The sequence below is a fragment of the Tamandua tetradactyla genome, chromosome 5 (genome assembly GCF_023851605.1).
Source record: "Tamandua tetradactyla isolate mTamTet1 chromosome 5, mTamTet1.pri, whole genome shotgun sequence".
In the NCBI taxonomy this organism is placed as follows: Eukaryota; Metazoa; Chordata; class Mammalia; order Pilosa; family Myrmecophagidae; genus Tamandua; species Tamandua tetradactyla.
Genome location: NC_135331.1, coordinates 85,552,342 through 85,566,386, shown reverse-complemented (window position 1 = coordinate 85,566,386; position 14,045 = coordinate 85,552,342). Strand labels below are relative to the sequence as shown.

Sequence of the window (14,045 nt, the reverse complement as noted above, 5' to 3'; positions counted from 1 at the left end):
ATCCCCAGAAATGGCTGCAAAATTTAGTGAGTATGTACAGAAGTGGAGTTTCCTGAAAAACTGTTTTCATGAATAGACAACTTTTTATCTTCCTAAAGGATTAAGAACTCACAGCTTTGCTCCCTAAGTATAGTTGATGGTGGATTTTTCCAATTCAAAGAAACTGTTATCTTCTACAAATGTGGGGCATCTGCTATATTTTACTTATCAGGTCATTTCTAAGCTCTACAGCCTAGTCGTGGTTAAATACCAATAGTTCTCTATCACTATACAAGATGCCTCTCTCAGCCTAGTCAGAGGACACCCTTTTGTTAGAACCCAAAGTTGATCTTAGGCATATGCCGAAGATCTTTAATTCACTAGCAAGGTATCAACAGAATGAGCCAGTTCAGTCTGTGGTATGGAGGGAAGCAGTGCTGACAGCAGCAGCTAATTGGGTAAAGATGTAAATCAGCTGTGATCCAGGAAAGCTGGCCCAGAAGCTCTGATGCCACGGGTGTCCACAGTCCATTTCAGACACAGAAAACAATGCATCCAAAAAGTCAATAATATGAATCCACCTGTGGCTGTTAATTGGAATAATAACAATGTTTCATTTCTCAACAGAAATAAAATAATTGGATAAATCCAATTAACCATAAAAGTATGAAGCAGGGTCAGAGGCCACACAGCAGAGCATCAAGTAACAGGTTCTGCTTTTAAATGAGCATCCACCAGTGAATTTCTCAAAATTCCTTTAGCTTGGGGATTTATTTTTATTTTTTGTCTTAAACAACTTCCTGAAAAGCAAGAAGAAAAGAGGGCACCTTTGTTTTGCTTTATTTTTCAAGTTTCTTCCGGCCCGGAGGGCCTAACTTATACTAACCTGTATCCACCCCTGTTGCAAGTATCAGTCCTATCAAAGGTCACTTCGAACCATCCTGTGCTAATCTTCCGATCTGAAACAGAATCCTTCCTCTCTTACCTTGTTTTATTTTTGGTTCCATAGAACTTACATATTTTACACATTTGTTATATGTCTCGTCCGCCTCTTCCCACCCCCACCCCCACACCCGCCTAGAATGTAAATTCGGCAAGGGATTTTTTTGGTCTGATTTGATCTCTGCTGTATCCCGAGCGACTAAAACTGCCTAGCACACATTTAGCTCTCGGTATTTGTCCACTAAATGAATGAAGTGCCGAAGGACTGACTGACCATCAGGGGGCGAGAGAGAGACAGCGTAGAGGCGGAAATGGGTATGGGAAGCATTTTAGCCCCGTGTTCAAGGACGGTCCCGCGAGGCTTGAACTCTCTCGGCCACCGTAGTGTTTAGGCCAGAAAAGTGCGTTTCCTTCCGGCCTCCGCAGTCTTGGAAGACGGCTTTAGGTTGGAAACCGAACCATGAAGTCCTAAGGGAACTCCCTTGCGGAACTGAAGCTCCGACTTGGGGCTTCAGGCCTCCGACGTGACTGACAGCCAGCTCGGCTGCTCTTGGCGCTTCAGGACCTGGAGCAGGGAGCGTGAGTCGCCATGGCGACGCCAGCTGGGCTGGAGCGTTGGGTGCAGGACGAGCTGCACTCGGTTCTGGGGATGAGCGAGCGGCACGTGGCCCAATTCCTGATCGCCACCGCTCAGCGCTGCTCTTCAGGAGAGGAGTTCTTGCAGCGCCTGCGAGATACCGACACGCTGGATCTCAGCGGACCGGCCCGGGACTTCGCCCTGAAACTCTGGAACAAGGTGTGGGGATGGGGTGGAGCGCGACTGGGGCGGGGCCCGGCGTGGGAATGGCGGGAGACGGGAAGTCTCCCTTGTTTGTCCAGATGAGGCTGACCTTAATGTCCATAGAAGAGTTAAATAAGCTTGTTCACAAGCACTTATCTTTTGTCACCCGGGAATTATGCCAGGTGCTGGACATCCAGCTCAGTGGAGAAGATCGAGGGGAGGGCTTACTTGTGTTACACTTGGCTGAGTGAAGTGGTAGAGAGCAGTGGTTCTCGAACTGGGATTCATCCAGGGCCCTTGTTAAAATGCAGATTCCGATTCGGTAGTTCTGTGGTGTGACCTTAGTTTGTACATTTTTGTCAATCTCCCAGTTGATGCAGATGCTGCTGGTCCACAGGCCGTACTTTGAATAGGAGGGCTGTAGAAGACATATAGGGGAAGTGCTGTGGGAATGCAGAGAAGATGGGGGTAGGGATCAGGGAAGGCAAGTCTTCCTTGTCAGGTAAAGTCGGGGGAAGGAGTCAAAGTGTAAAAGATGAGCTCAGGCAGGATCGGATTGTGTATTTCTTGTCTTTGTATTTCTACTGCTAACAGTGCCTGACTTGCAGAGCAGTTCTCTGTAAATGTAGAAAGAAAGAACGCGTTTCATATATTCAGAACCTGGCAGAATAGCCTGGTAAAGCTGTGGCATGTGGTGCCTGGCAAGAGATGAGGTTAGAATGTAAATGCCATGAGGGCTGAGACTCCAGGTGTCTGTTCACTGGTGTATTCCTGGGGTCTGATCCAGTGCCCAGCATGGGGAAGTTTTCTGTAAAACAATTCTTGGGGCTTGTTAATCCTTGTCCAGGAAAGGCTCAATCACTGGGAAGAACAGAGCCAGGAGAAAGTGGCTGAGCATTTAAAGATTGAGGTTGAGAATATAAGCTCCTTGAGGACAGGATCATTTGTTTCTTTTATTTATTCCTGTATCTCTAATGCCTGGCACATAACAGGCATTAATAAATGTTTGTTAAGTGAATGATTTATTGTAAGGAAGCTCAGAACCCTACTTAGGCCAAAGGACATAATGTGAATGTGGTGGGGAGAGAGAGAATGAAGTCTGGTTTGAGATCAAGTAATTCCTTAAAAGGACATGAAATTAAGAACCTTGGCTAAGTAAGATGGGCAGAGATCAGGAATTGTTCATGTCTTTTTATCTTCTCCTCTACTGACAGGTACCACAGAAGGCAGTAGTAGAAAAGCCAGCTCGAGTAGCCGAGCGAGAGGCCCGAGCCCTACTGGAGAAGAACCGATCTTATAAGTTGCTGGAAGACAGTGGGGAGAGCGGTGAGGAGATTGCCGGTAGGGCTGGGAGAAGCCTCCAGAAGAAGCATAAGAAACGGAAACATCTCAGGAAGAAGCGCCACGAGGAGGAGGAAGAAGAGGAGGAAGAGACCTCAGAGAAAGAAAAGAGGAAAACAGAGTAAGTCAGAAGCAGGGTGAGAGAGGATGGGGCAGGTGGATGAAGTTTGATAAGCCTTCTGGATACCCTTATTTAATCTCCTGGGTGGGGTTGCAGAGGGAGTAAACAGCAGACAAAGAAGCCAGAGTCTGAGGATGAGTGGGAGAGGACTGAACGTGAGCGCCTTCAGGACCTGGAGGAACGTGATGCCTTTGCTGAGCGAGTTCGGCAACGGGACAGAGATCGGACTCGCAATGTCGTGGAGCGGTCGGACAAGAAGGTGTGTAGAGGCCAGCATATCCTCTGAATCCCCCCAAAAATCCCTGAGTCAAATCTGAGGTTGAATGTATTCCTAGAGATGGTGATTTCTGGGAAGACATAGGACTGTGAAAGCACTCCTTTGGGTCCTTTGGCTGTGGTGACTCTGCTGTTCCTGCACCCATTGAGATTCCTTACTGAGAGAGGATATTTTGTGCTCAGGCACATCTGAATGATCCTTGGGATTCTAGAAGGGAAATGACTGTGGGTGTAGGGGCTTCTTACCTTTCTATCCCGCCACTCTTGGTTTCTTCTCTTAGGCTTATGAAGAGGCTCAGAAGCGCCTCAAGATGGCTGAGGAAGACCGGAAAGCCATGGTGAGTCCCAGGGCCCAGGAAGCCAAGATTAGATGAAAAAGGAAAGACTTTCTGATCAGGGGTTAGGGGTAGAGAGAAAGGATGCAAAGGAAATGTGGTAGAGATGCTGATGTAGTGGTCAGGTCTTGGAGGAGGGGGGTTGGTTGACAGGAGCCAGCTGAGAATGGAGGGACTTAGAGAAGGCCATTGGGTGAACATCAGTTATCAAGGGCAGAAACTATGAGTGGTAGCTATCCCAAACCTTCCCTAACTGGTAACCATGGAGAGCCAAAGTTAATTAGTATATCAGTGAGGAAGAGATGAGCCTTTCCTGTTCCTGAGACTTAAATGGGGTGTAAGCAAAAAGCGACTTGTCAAGGAACATTGCCAAGTGATGGCGAAAGGGCGGAGGTGGGATAGTTGTCCTACTTCCCTCGGGGGGTGTGCTCACAATTTGATTTGTGCACATCATTTCCAAACACCTTCATATTATGTAATCTCTGCACCCCCACGTGGCTTTGTGATCTCCCTGTGCAGTTTCCTGAGTTGGTCCTCTCACTGGACAAGGACAGTCCCTTGTAATACATGAGTCCAGATTTTTGATGGTGTGCATCCAGGTAGGTCAGGTAGTTTTCTAAAGGCCTGATTTTCTAGGTCAGGTCAGACTAGAATTAGAATTTTGAGACTCTTGGAGTCCTTAGAATGGCTTAGTGGGCCTCATTTCTCTCCTTACCAACCATCTTATGTATCACCCACAAAGTGACGGGTGTCATAGTATTTTTATTTGCTTGGATTTAATTTTTCTTTTCTTTTTCAATTATGAAAAATTTCAAATAGGAAAGTTGAAAGAATAATACAATGAACACCTGTACAGAGAATTTTAAAAATTGCTATTACTGTGTAATATTTACTATATCTTTGTACTGAGGGTTTTTTTTTTTCTTGAACCATTTAAAAGAGTTGCAGACACTGTGGCATTTTATCCCTAAGTATATTAGGTGTACCTCTCAGAATACCAAGTCTTCTCTAGAACTACAGTCCCAATGTTCACCCAAGAAGCTGCACAGTAATTCATGTATATCAGTTGAGAACGCTTGTCTAATAAAGTTTTTCAAATTGTCCCAAGATGGTTTTGTACTTTTGCTTTTTTATTTCTAAGATGTTTTCAAATAACTACTTTTTTTTTATTAAACCAGAATCCAGTCAGGGTCCATGCATGGCATTTGATTGTTAGGTCTCTTAAAGTTTATTTGTTTTCTTCTCTGTTTCTGTGTCTGTCACCTAGTACAATTTCTCACATTCCAGATTTGTCTGAGCCTTATCTTGTGTCATTAAGTTCTTCTATCCCCTGCACTTCGTTTAAAATGGAAATTAGGGAAAAAAAAGAACTTGCTTAGACTCCAGTTAAATAGTGCCAAGAACGCCTCTTGGGTGGTGATGCCTGCTTTCCATGGCATCACATTATGGGAACATAATATTCAGTTTTGAGCCTTTGAGTGCAGATGTCCTTTCTACCAACAGCCTTTCATCTAATGGTTTTAGCAGCCACTACAAATTCTTTTTGTGAATCCGTTATTTCACTGGGGATTGCTAGGTACTGACTTTTGGGTTCTGCCTTTCTTTTACATTTATTTATAAGCATTTTTTTTATTAATCAAAAAAAGAAAAGAAATTAACACAACATTTAGAAATCATTCCATTCTACACATGCACTCAGTAATTCTTAGTATCATCACATAGATGTATGATCATCATTTCTTAGTACATTTGCATTGATTTAGGAAAAGAACTAGCAAAACAGCAGAAAAAGATACAGAATGTTAATATAGAGAAGAGAATTAAAATAATAATACTAATAAAAATATATATATATAAAGGAAAAAGAAAAAAACAAAAACAAAACATACAAACAAACAAAAAAAAACTATATTTCAGGTGCAGCTTCATTCAGTGTTCCAACATAGTTACATTACACTTAGGTATTATTGTGCTGTCCATTTTTGAGTTTTTCTATCTAGTCCTGTTGCACAGTCTGTATCCCTTCAGCTCCAATTACCCATTATCTTACCCTGTTTCTAACTCCTGCTGGTCTCTGTTACCAATGATATATTCCAAGCTGATTCTCGAATGTCGGTTCACTTCAGTGGGACCATACAGTATTTGTCCTTTAGTTTTTGGCTAGACTCACTCAGCATAATGTTCTCTAGGTCCATCCATGTTATTACATGCTTCATAAGTTTAGTCTGTCTTAAAGCTGCATAATATTCCATCGTAGGTATACGCCACAGTTTGTTTAGCCACTCGTCTGTTGATGGACATTTTGGCTGTTTCCATCTCTTTGCAATTGTAGATAATGCTGCTATAAACACTGGTGTGCAAATGTCCGTCTGTGTCTTTGCCCTTAAGTCCTTTGAGTAGATACCTAGCAGTGGTATTGCTGGGTCGTAATCCATTCTGCCATTCTATGTCTTTTGATTGGGAAATTCAGTCCATTAACTTTTAGTGTTATTACTGTTTGGATAATATTTTCCTCTACCATTTTGGTATTATATATATCATATCTGATTTTCCTTCTTTCTACACTTTAGTCCATACCTCTCTCTTCTGCCTTTTCGTATCTGACTCTAGTGCTCCCTTTAGTATTTCTTGCAGAGCTGGTCTCTTGGTCACAAATTCTCTCAGTGACTTTTTGTCTATAAATGTTTTAATTTCTCCTTCATTTTTGAAGGACAATTTTGCTGGATATAGGAGTCTTGGTTGGCAGTTTTTCTCTTTTAGTAATTTAAATATATCATCCCACTGTCTTCTAGCTTCCATGGTTTCTGCTGAGAAATCTACACATAGTCTTATTGGGTTTCCCTTGTATGTGACAGATTGTTTTTCTCTTGCTGCTTTCAAGATCCTCTCTTTCTCTTTGACCTCTGACATTCTAACTAGTAAGTGTCTTGGAGAACGCCTATTTGGGTCTATTCTCTTTGGGGTGCGCTGCACTTCTTGGATCTGTAAATTTAGGTCTTTCATAAGAGTTGGGAAATTTTCAGTGATAATTTCTTCCATTAGTTTTTCTCCTCCTTTTCCCTTCTCTTCTCCTTCTGGGACACCCACAACACGTATATTTGTGCGCTTCATATTGTCATTCAGTTCCCTGATCCCCTGCTCAAGTTTTTCCATTCTTTTCCCTATAGTTTCTGTTTCTTTTTGGAATTCAGATGTTCCATCCTCCAGTTCACTAATTGTAGCTTCTGTCTCTTTAGATCTACCATTGTAGGTATCCATTGTTTTTTCCATTTTTTCTTCTTTGTCCTTCACTCCCATAAGTTCTGTGATTTGTTTTTTCAGATTTTCTATTTCTTCTTTTTGTTCAGCCCATGTCTTCTTCATGTCCTCCCTCAATTTATTGATTTGGTTTTTGAAGAGTTTTTCCATTTCTGTTCGTATATTCAGCATTAGTTGTCTCAGCTCCTGTATCTCATTTGAACTATTGGTTTGTTCCTTTGACTGGGCCATATCTTCAATTTTCCGAGCGTCATCCATTATTTTCTGCTGGTGTCTGGGCATTTGATCAGATTTCCCTGGGTGTGGGACCCGGCTGGTTGAAAGGTTTTTCTGTGAAATCTCTGGGCTGTTTTTCTTTTCCTGCCCAGTAGGTGGCGCTCGTGGCGCTCGTCTGTCTGCGGGGCCCATCAGTAAAAGATGCTGTGGCTGCTTTAACTTGCCAATCCGAATCTCGCAGTCGGCCGGGGAAACTGCGCGTGGAGGGGGGGGGATCGCCGGCCGCTGTGGCTTGGGGGAGTGCCGGTCCAAATTGCCCAGCTGGCCCGAGACGCCAAGCGTGGCGGGAGGGCCCCGCTATCCAACGTTCCCAGTCAGACCGGGGAGCCACGTGCGTGGAGGGGACCCCAGTCGCCAGCCCCCCCGGCTGGGAAAACGCGCGCCCCTTGGGTATCTCACCGCAGCGGATTCTCCCTGCCCGTTCAGCCGTTCCAGAATGGGGTACGCTGTCTTTTTGGTCTCTGTCGTGGCTCCGGGAGCTGTTTCGTATTGTTTCTGTTTCTTTAGTTGCTTTTCTGGAGGAGGAACCAAGACCCGCGTGTCCCACTAAGCCGCCATCTTTTCCGGAAGTCCCTATTTATAAGCATTTTTATGTAAAGAAGAGCTTTTCATCAACTGGGAATGAGCTATAATTCCTTTTATTTTTTATTGTGGTAACATAAATACAACAACATTTTATGATTTTTTTTTTTAGATTTTAATTTTAATTGTGAAATATAACATGTATACAAAAAAGCAATAAATTTCCAAATACAATTTAACAAGTAATTTTAAAACAGATTTTAAGGTGTGGTATGGGTTACAGTTCCATGAGTTTTTGTTTTTTCTTCTAGCTGCTCCAAGGCACTGCAGACTAAAATATCAATATAATGATTCAGCAGTCATACGCATTTCTTAACTCCTATCTTCTCTGTTATACTCCTCCTGTTTTTTTTCTTTTTTGTGAAAAATGGCATATATCAAACAAGCAATAAATTTCAAAGTGTATCTCAGCAATTAGTTGTAGAACAGATTACAGCATTTGGTATAGGTTACAATTCTACAATTTTAGGTTTTTACTTCTAGCTGCTCTAAGATACTGAAGACAAAAATAAATTTAATATAATGATTCAGAAATCATACTAATTTGTTAATCCCTACTTTCTCTATATAACTCTATCATCACCTTTGATCTTTCTCCCATTCTTCATGGGTATTTGAACTATGCCCATTATAATTTATTCTTTTTTTTTTTTGACAATTTAAAAAAAAAATTATTAATTAAAAAACATTTAACAAATGTAATAAAACGTTAACATAGATAATCAGTAATTCACAATATCATCACTTAGTTGCATATTCATCATTTCTTAGAGCATTTCCATCCATTCAGAAAAAGAAATAAAAAGACAATAGAAAAAGAAATAAAACGAAAACAGAAAAAAAAAGATTATACATACCATACCTCTTACCCCTTGCTTTCACTGATGATTAGCATTTCAAACTAAGTTTATTTTAACATTTGTTCCCCCTATTATTTATTTTTATTCCATATGTTCTACTCGTTTGTTGACAAGGTAGATAAAAGGAGCATGAGACACAAGGTTTTCACAATCACACAGTCACATTGTAAAAGCTATATCATTATTCACTCATCCTCAAGAAACACGGCTACTGGAACACAGCTCTGCATTTTCAGGCAGTTCCCTCCAGCCTCTCCATTACATCTTGAATAACAAGGTGATATCTACTCAATGCGTAAGAATAACCTCCAGGATAACCTCTCGACTCTGGAATCTCTCAGCCATTGACACTTTGTCTCATTTCACTCTTCCCCCTTTTGGTCGAGAAGGTTTTCTCAACCTCTTGATGCTCAGTTTCAGCTCATTCTAGGGTTTTTTCCCCATCCCTTGATGCTGAGTCTCAGCTTATTCTAGGATTTCTGTCCCACGTTACCAAAAAGGTCCACACCCCTGGGAGTCATGTCCCATGTAGACAAGGGGAGGGTGGTGAGATTGCTTGTTGTGTTGGCTGGAGAGAGAGGCCACATCTGAGCAACAAAAAAAGCTCTCTTGGGAGTGACTCTTAAGCCTAAATTTTAAGTAGACTTGACCTATCCTTTGTGGGGTTAAGTTTCATATGAACAAACCCCAAGGCTGGTGGCTCAGGCTATAGCTTTGGCTGTCCACGCTGCTTGTGAGAATATAAAGAATTCAACTTGGAGAAGTTAATTTCTCCCCATTCTCACCATTCCCCGAAGAGGGCTTTGCAAATACTTTTCCATTCACTGATCAAATCACTCTGGTATTCATCAGGGCATCACTCTGGACAAACCAACAAAATCTCATGTCCTACCTGAGATTCCAAGTACTCATGGTGTTCAATCAAACTATCTACATAAGTTATATTAGGAAATGCACTAGTCAAAATATAAATTTTATACCAAATAAACATTTTTTGCTTTAGTCTCACATATAAGGTGACATTTTAAAATATTAATTACCATCTATTTTCAGCACCCTGCAGTAATGACATTCCTTTGTTCTTCCTCATGCAAAAACATTTTTAAAATTTGTACATTTAGTCACTATTATTATACACTCTAGGGATTCCTAGATTATACCATCTCAATCTTTGAGATCTATTTTTCTTTCTGATTTCATTTATGCCCCCAGCCCTCCTCCGTCTATCATTCTCACATGCAACTTCATTCAGTGTTTTAACATAATTGTATTACAGTTAGAGAGTATTGTGCTGTCCATTTCTGAGTTTTTGTATTAAGTCCTGTTGCACAGTCTGTATCCCTTCAGCTCCAATTACCTAATATCTTACCCTATTTCTATCTCCTGATGATCTCTGTTACCAACGAAATATTCCAAGTTTATTCACTAATGTCAGTTCATATCAGTGAGACCATACAGTATTTGTCTTTTTGTTTTTGGCTAATCTCACTCAACATAATGTTCTCAAGGTCCATCCATGCTGTTACATACTTCATAACTTCATTCTGTCTTACAGCTGCATAATATTCCATCATATGTATATACCACAGTTTGTTTAGCCACTCGTCTGTTGATGGACATTTTGGCTGTTTACATCTCTTGGCAACTATAAATAATGTTGCTATAAACATTGGTGTGAAAATGTCTGTTTGTGTCTTTGCACTTATGTCCTTTGAGTAGATACCTAGCAATGGTATTGCCGGGTTATATGGCAATTCTATATTCAGCTTTTTGAGGAACCACCAAACTGCCTTCCACAGTGGTTGCACCATTTGACATTCCCACCAACAGTGAATAAGTGTGCCTCTTTGTCCACATCCTCTCCAGCATTTGTCATTTTCTGTTTTGTTGATAATGGCCATTCTGGTGGGTGTGAGATGATATCTCATTGTGGTTTTGATTTGCATTTCTCTAATGGCCAGGGAAGTTGAGCATCTCTTCTGGCCATTTGTATATCCTCTTCTGAGAAGTGTCTGTTCAAGTCTTTTGCCCATTTTGTAATTGGACTGGCTGTCTTTTTGTTGTTGAGCTGACAATCTCTTTATAAATTCTGGATACTAGACCTTTATCTGATATGTCATTTCCAAATATTGTCTCCCGTTGTGTAGGCTGTCTTTTTACTTTCTTGATGAAGTTCTTTGATGTGCAAAAGTGTTTAATTTTGAGGAGTTCCCATTTCTTTCTTTCTTTCTTCAGTGCTCTTGCTTTGGGTGTAAGGTCTATAAAACCGCCTCCAAGTATAAGATTTATAAGATATTTTCCTCTAACTGTTTTATGGTCTTAGACCTAATGTTTAGATCTTTGATCAATTTTTTTTTTTATTTTTTAATTTTTTTCACATGGGCAGGCACCAGGAATCGAATCCAGGTCCTCTGGCATTTCAGGTGAGCACTCTGCCTGCTGAGCCACTGTGGCCCGCCCTCTTTGATCCATTTTGAGTTAACTTTTGTATAGGGTGTGATATGGGTCCTCTTTCATTCTTTTGCATACGGATGTCCAGTTCTCTAGGCACCATTTATTGAAGAGACTGTTCTGTCCCAGGTAAGTTGGCTTGACTGCCTTGTCAAAGATCAAATGTCCATAGATGATAGGGTTTATATCTGAACACTCTATTCGATTCCATTGGTCAATATATTGATCTTTATGCCAGTACTATGCTGTTTTGACCACTGTAGCTTCATAATATGCCTTAAAGTCAGACAGTGTGAGACCTCCAGCTTCATTTTTTTTCCTCAGGATACTTTTAGCAATTTGGGGCACCCTGCCCTTCCAGATAAATTTGCTTATTGGTTTTTTTATTTCTGAAAAGTAAGTTGTTGGAATTTTGATTGGTATTGCATTGAATCTGTAAATCAATTTAGGTAGAACTGATATCTTAACTATATTTAGTCTTCCAATCCATGAACATGGTATACCCTTCCATTTATTTAGGTCTTCTGTGATTTCTTTTAACAATTTCTTGTAGTTTTCTTTGTATAGGCCTTTTGTCTCTTTAGTTAAATTTATTCCTAAATATTTTATTCTTTTGGTTGTAAATCGAATTCTTTTCTTGATTTCCCCCTCAGATTGTTCATTAGTATAGAAACACTACAGATTTTTGAGTGTTGGTCTTGTAACCTGTCACTTTGCTGTACTCGTTTATTAGCTCTAGTAGTTTTGCTGTGGATTTTTCAGGGTTTTCGACATATAGTATCATATCATCTGCAAACAGTGAGAGATTTACGTCTTCCTTTCCAATTCTGATGCATTGTATTTCTTTTTCTTGTCTAATTGCTGTGGCTAGAACTTCCAACATAATGCCGAACAACAGTGGTGACGGTGGACATCCCTGTCTTGTTCCTGATCTTAGGGGGAAATTTTTCAGTTTTTCCCCATTGAGGATGATATTAGCTGTGGGTTTTTCATATATTCCCTTTATCATTTTAAGGATGTTCCCTTGTATTCCTATCTTTTGAAGTGTTTTCAACACGAGAGGATGTTGAATTTTGTCAAATGCCTTCTCTGCATCAATTGAGATGATCATGTGATTTTTCTGCTTTGATTTCCTGATATGGTGTATTATATTAATTGATTTTCTTATGTTGAACCATCCTTGCATACCTGGAATGAATCTTACTTGGTCATGATGTATAATTCTTTTAATGTGTTGCTGAATTCGATTTGCTAGAATTTTGTTGAGGATTTTTGCATCCATATTCATTAGAGAGATCAGTCTGCAGTTTTCCTTTCCTGTAATATCTTTGTCTGGTTTTGGTAGGAGGGTGATGTTGGCTTCATAGAATGAATTAGGTAGCTTTCCCTCCTCTTCAATTTTTTTGAAGAGTTTGAGCAGGATTGGTACTAATTCTTTCTGGAATGTTTCTAGAATTCACATGTGAAGCCATCTGGTCCTGGACTTCTCTTTTTAGGAAGCTTCTTGATGACTGATTCAATTTCTTTACTTCTGATTGGTTTGTTGAGGTTGTCTATATTTCCTCTCGAGTCAAAGTTGGTTGTTCATGCCTTTCTAGGAAGTTGTCCATTTCATCTACATTGTTGTATTTATTAGCATAAAGCTGTTCATAGTATCCTGTTATTACCTCCTTTATTTCTGTGGGGTCAGTGGTTATGCTCCTCTTCCATTTCTGTTCTTATTTATTTGCATCCTCTCCTTCTTTTTTTTAGTCTTGTTAAGGGCCCATCAATCTTATTGATTTTCTCATAGAACCAAATTCTGGTTTTACTGATTTTCTCAATTGTTTTCATGTTCTCAATTTCATTTATTTCTGCTTTAATCTTTGTTATTTCTTTCCTTTTGCTTGCTTTGGGGGTTATTTTGCTGTTCTTTCTCCAGTTCTTCCAAGTGGACAGTTAATTCCTGTATTTTTGCCCTTTCTTCTTTTTTGATATAGGTATTTAGGGCAATAAATTTCCCTCTTAGCACTGCCTTTGCTGCGTCCCATAAGTTTTGATATGTTGTGTTTTCATTTTCATTTGGCTCAAGGTATTTACTGATTTCTCTTGTAATTTCTTCCTTGACCCACTGGTTGTTTAAGAGTGTGTTGTTGAGCCTCCACATATTTGTGAATTTTCTGGTGCTCTGCCTATTACTGATTTCCAACTCCATTCCTTTATGATCTGAGAAAGTGTTTTGTATGATTTCAACCTTTTTAAATTTGTTGAGACTTGCTTTGTGACCCAGCATTTGGTCTATTTTTGAGAATGATCCATGAGCACTTGAGAAAAAGGTGTATCCTGCTCTTGTGGAGTGTAATGTCCTATAAATGTCTGTCAGGTCTAGCTCATTTATTGTAATATTCAAATTCTCTGTTTCTTTATTGATCCTCTGTCTAGATGTTCTGTCCATTGGTGAGAGTGGGGAATAGAAGTCTCCAACTATTATGGTAGATGTGTCTATTTCCCTTTTCAGTGTTTTCAGTGTTTGGCACATGTATTTTGGAGCAGTCTGGTTTGGTGCATAAATAGTTATGATTGTTATGTCTTCATGCTGAATAGTTCCTTTTATTAGTACATAGTATCTTTCTTTGTCTTTTTTAACTGTTTTACATTTGAAGTCTAATTTGTTGGATATTAGTATAGCTATTCCTGCTCTTTTCTGGTTGTTATTTGCATGAAATATCTTTTCCCAACCTTTCGCTTTCAACCTATGTTTATCTTTGGGTCTAAGGTTTGTTTCCTGTAGACAGCATATAGATGGGTCCTGGTTTTTAATCCATTCTGCCAGTCTATGTCTTTTGATTGGGGAGTTCAATCCA

At 40.2% G+C, this 14,045-nt stretch overlaps 1 protein-coding gene across 1 annotated transcript in view; it reads left to right on the top strand.

Annotated features, from left to right (window-relative positions):
• Positions 1 to 1,164: 1,164 nt before the first annotated feature.
• Positions 1,165 to 14,045, top strand: part of DHX16 (DEAH-box helicase 16) — a 43,185-nt gene continuing 30,304 nt past the window's right edge. The window contains exons 1-4 of the mRNA XM_077161214.1: positions 1,165 to 1,717; positions 2,917 to 3,164; positions 3,261 to 3,423; positions 3,722 to 3,778. Coding sequence (XP_077017329.1) covers positions 1,511 to 1,717; positions 2,917 to 3,164; positions 3,261 to 3,423; positions 3,722 to 3,778 — 675 coding nt within the window. The 5' untranslated portion in view covers positions 1,165 to 1,510. The remainder of the gene's footprint in view (positions 1,718 to 2,916; positions 3,165 to 3,260; positions 3,424 to 3,721; positions 3,779 to 14,045) is intronic.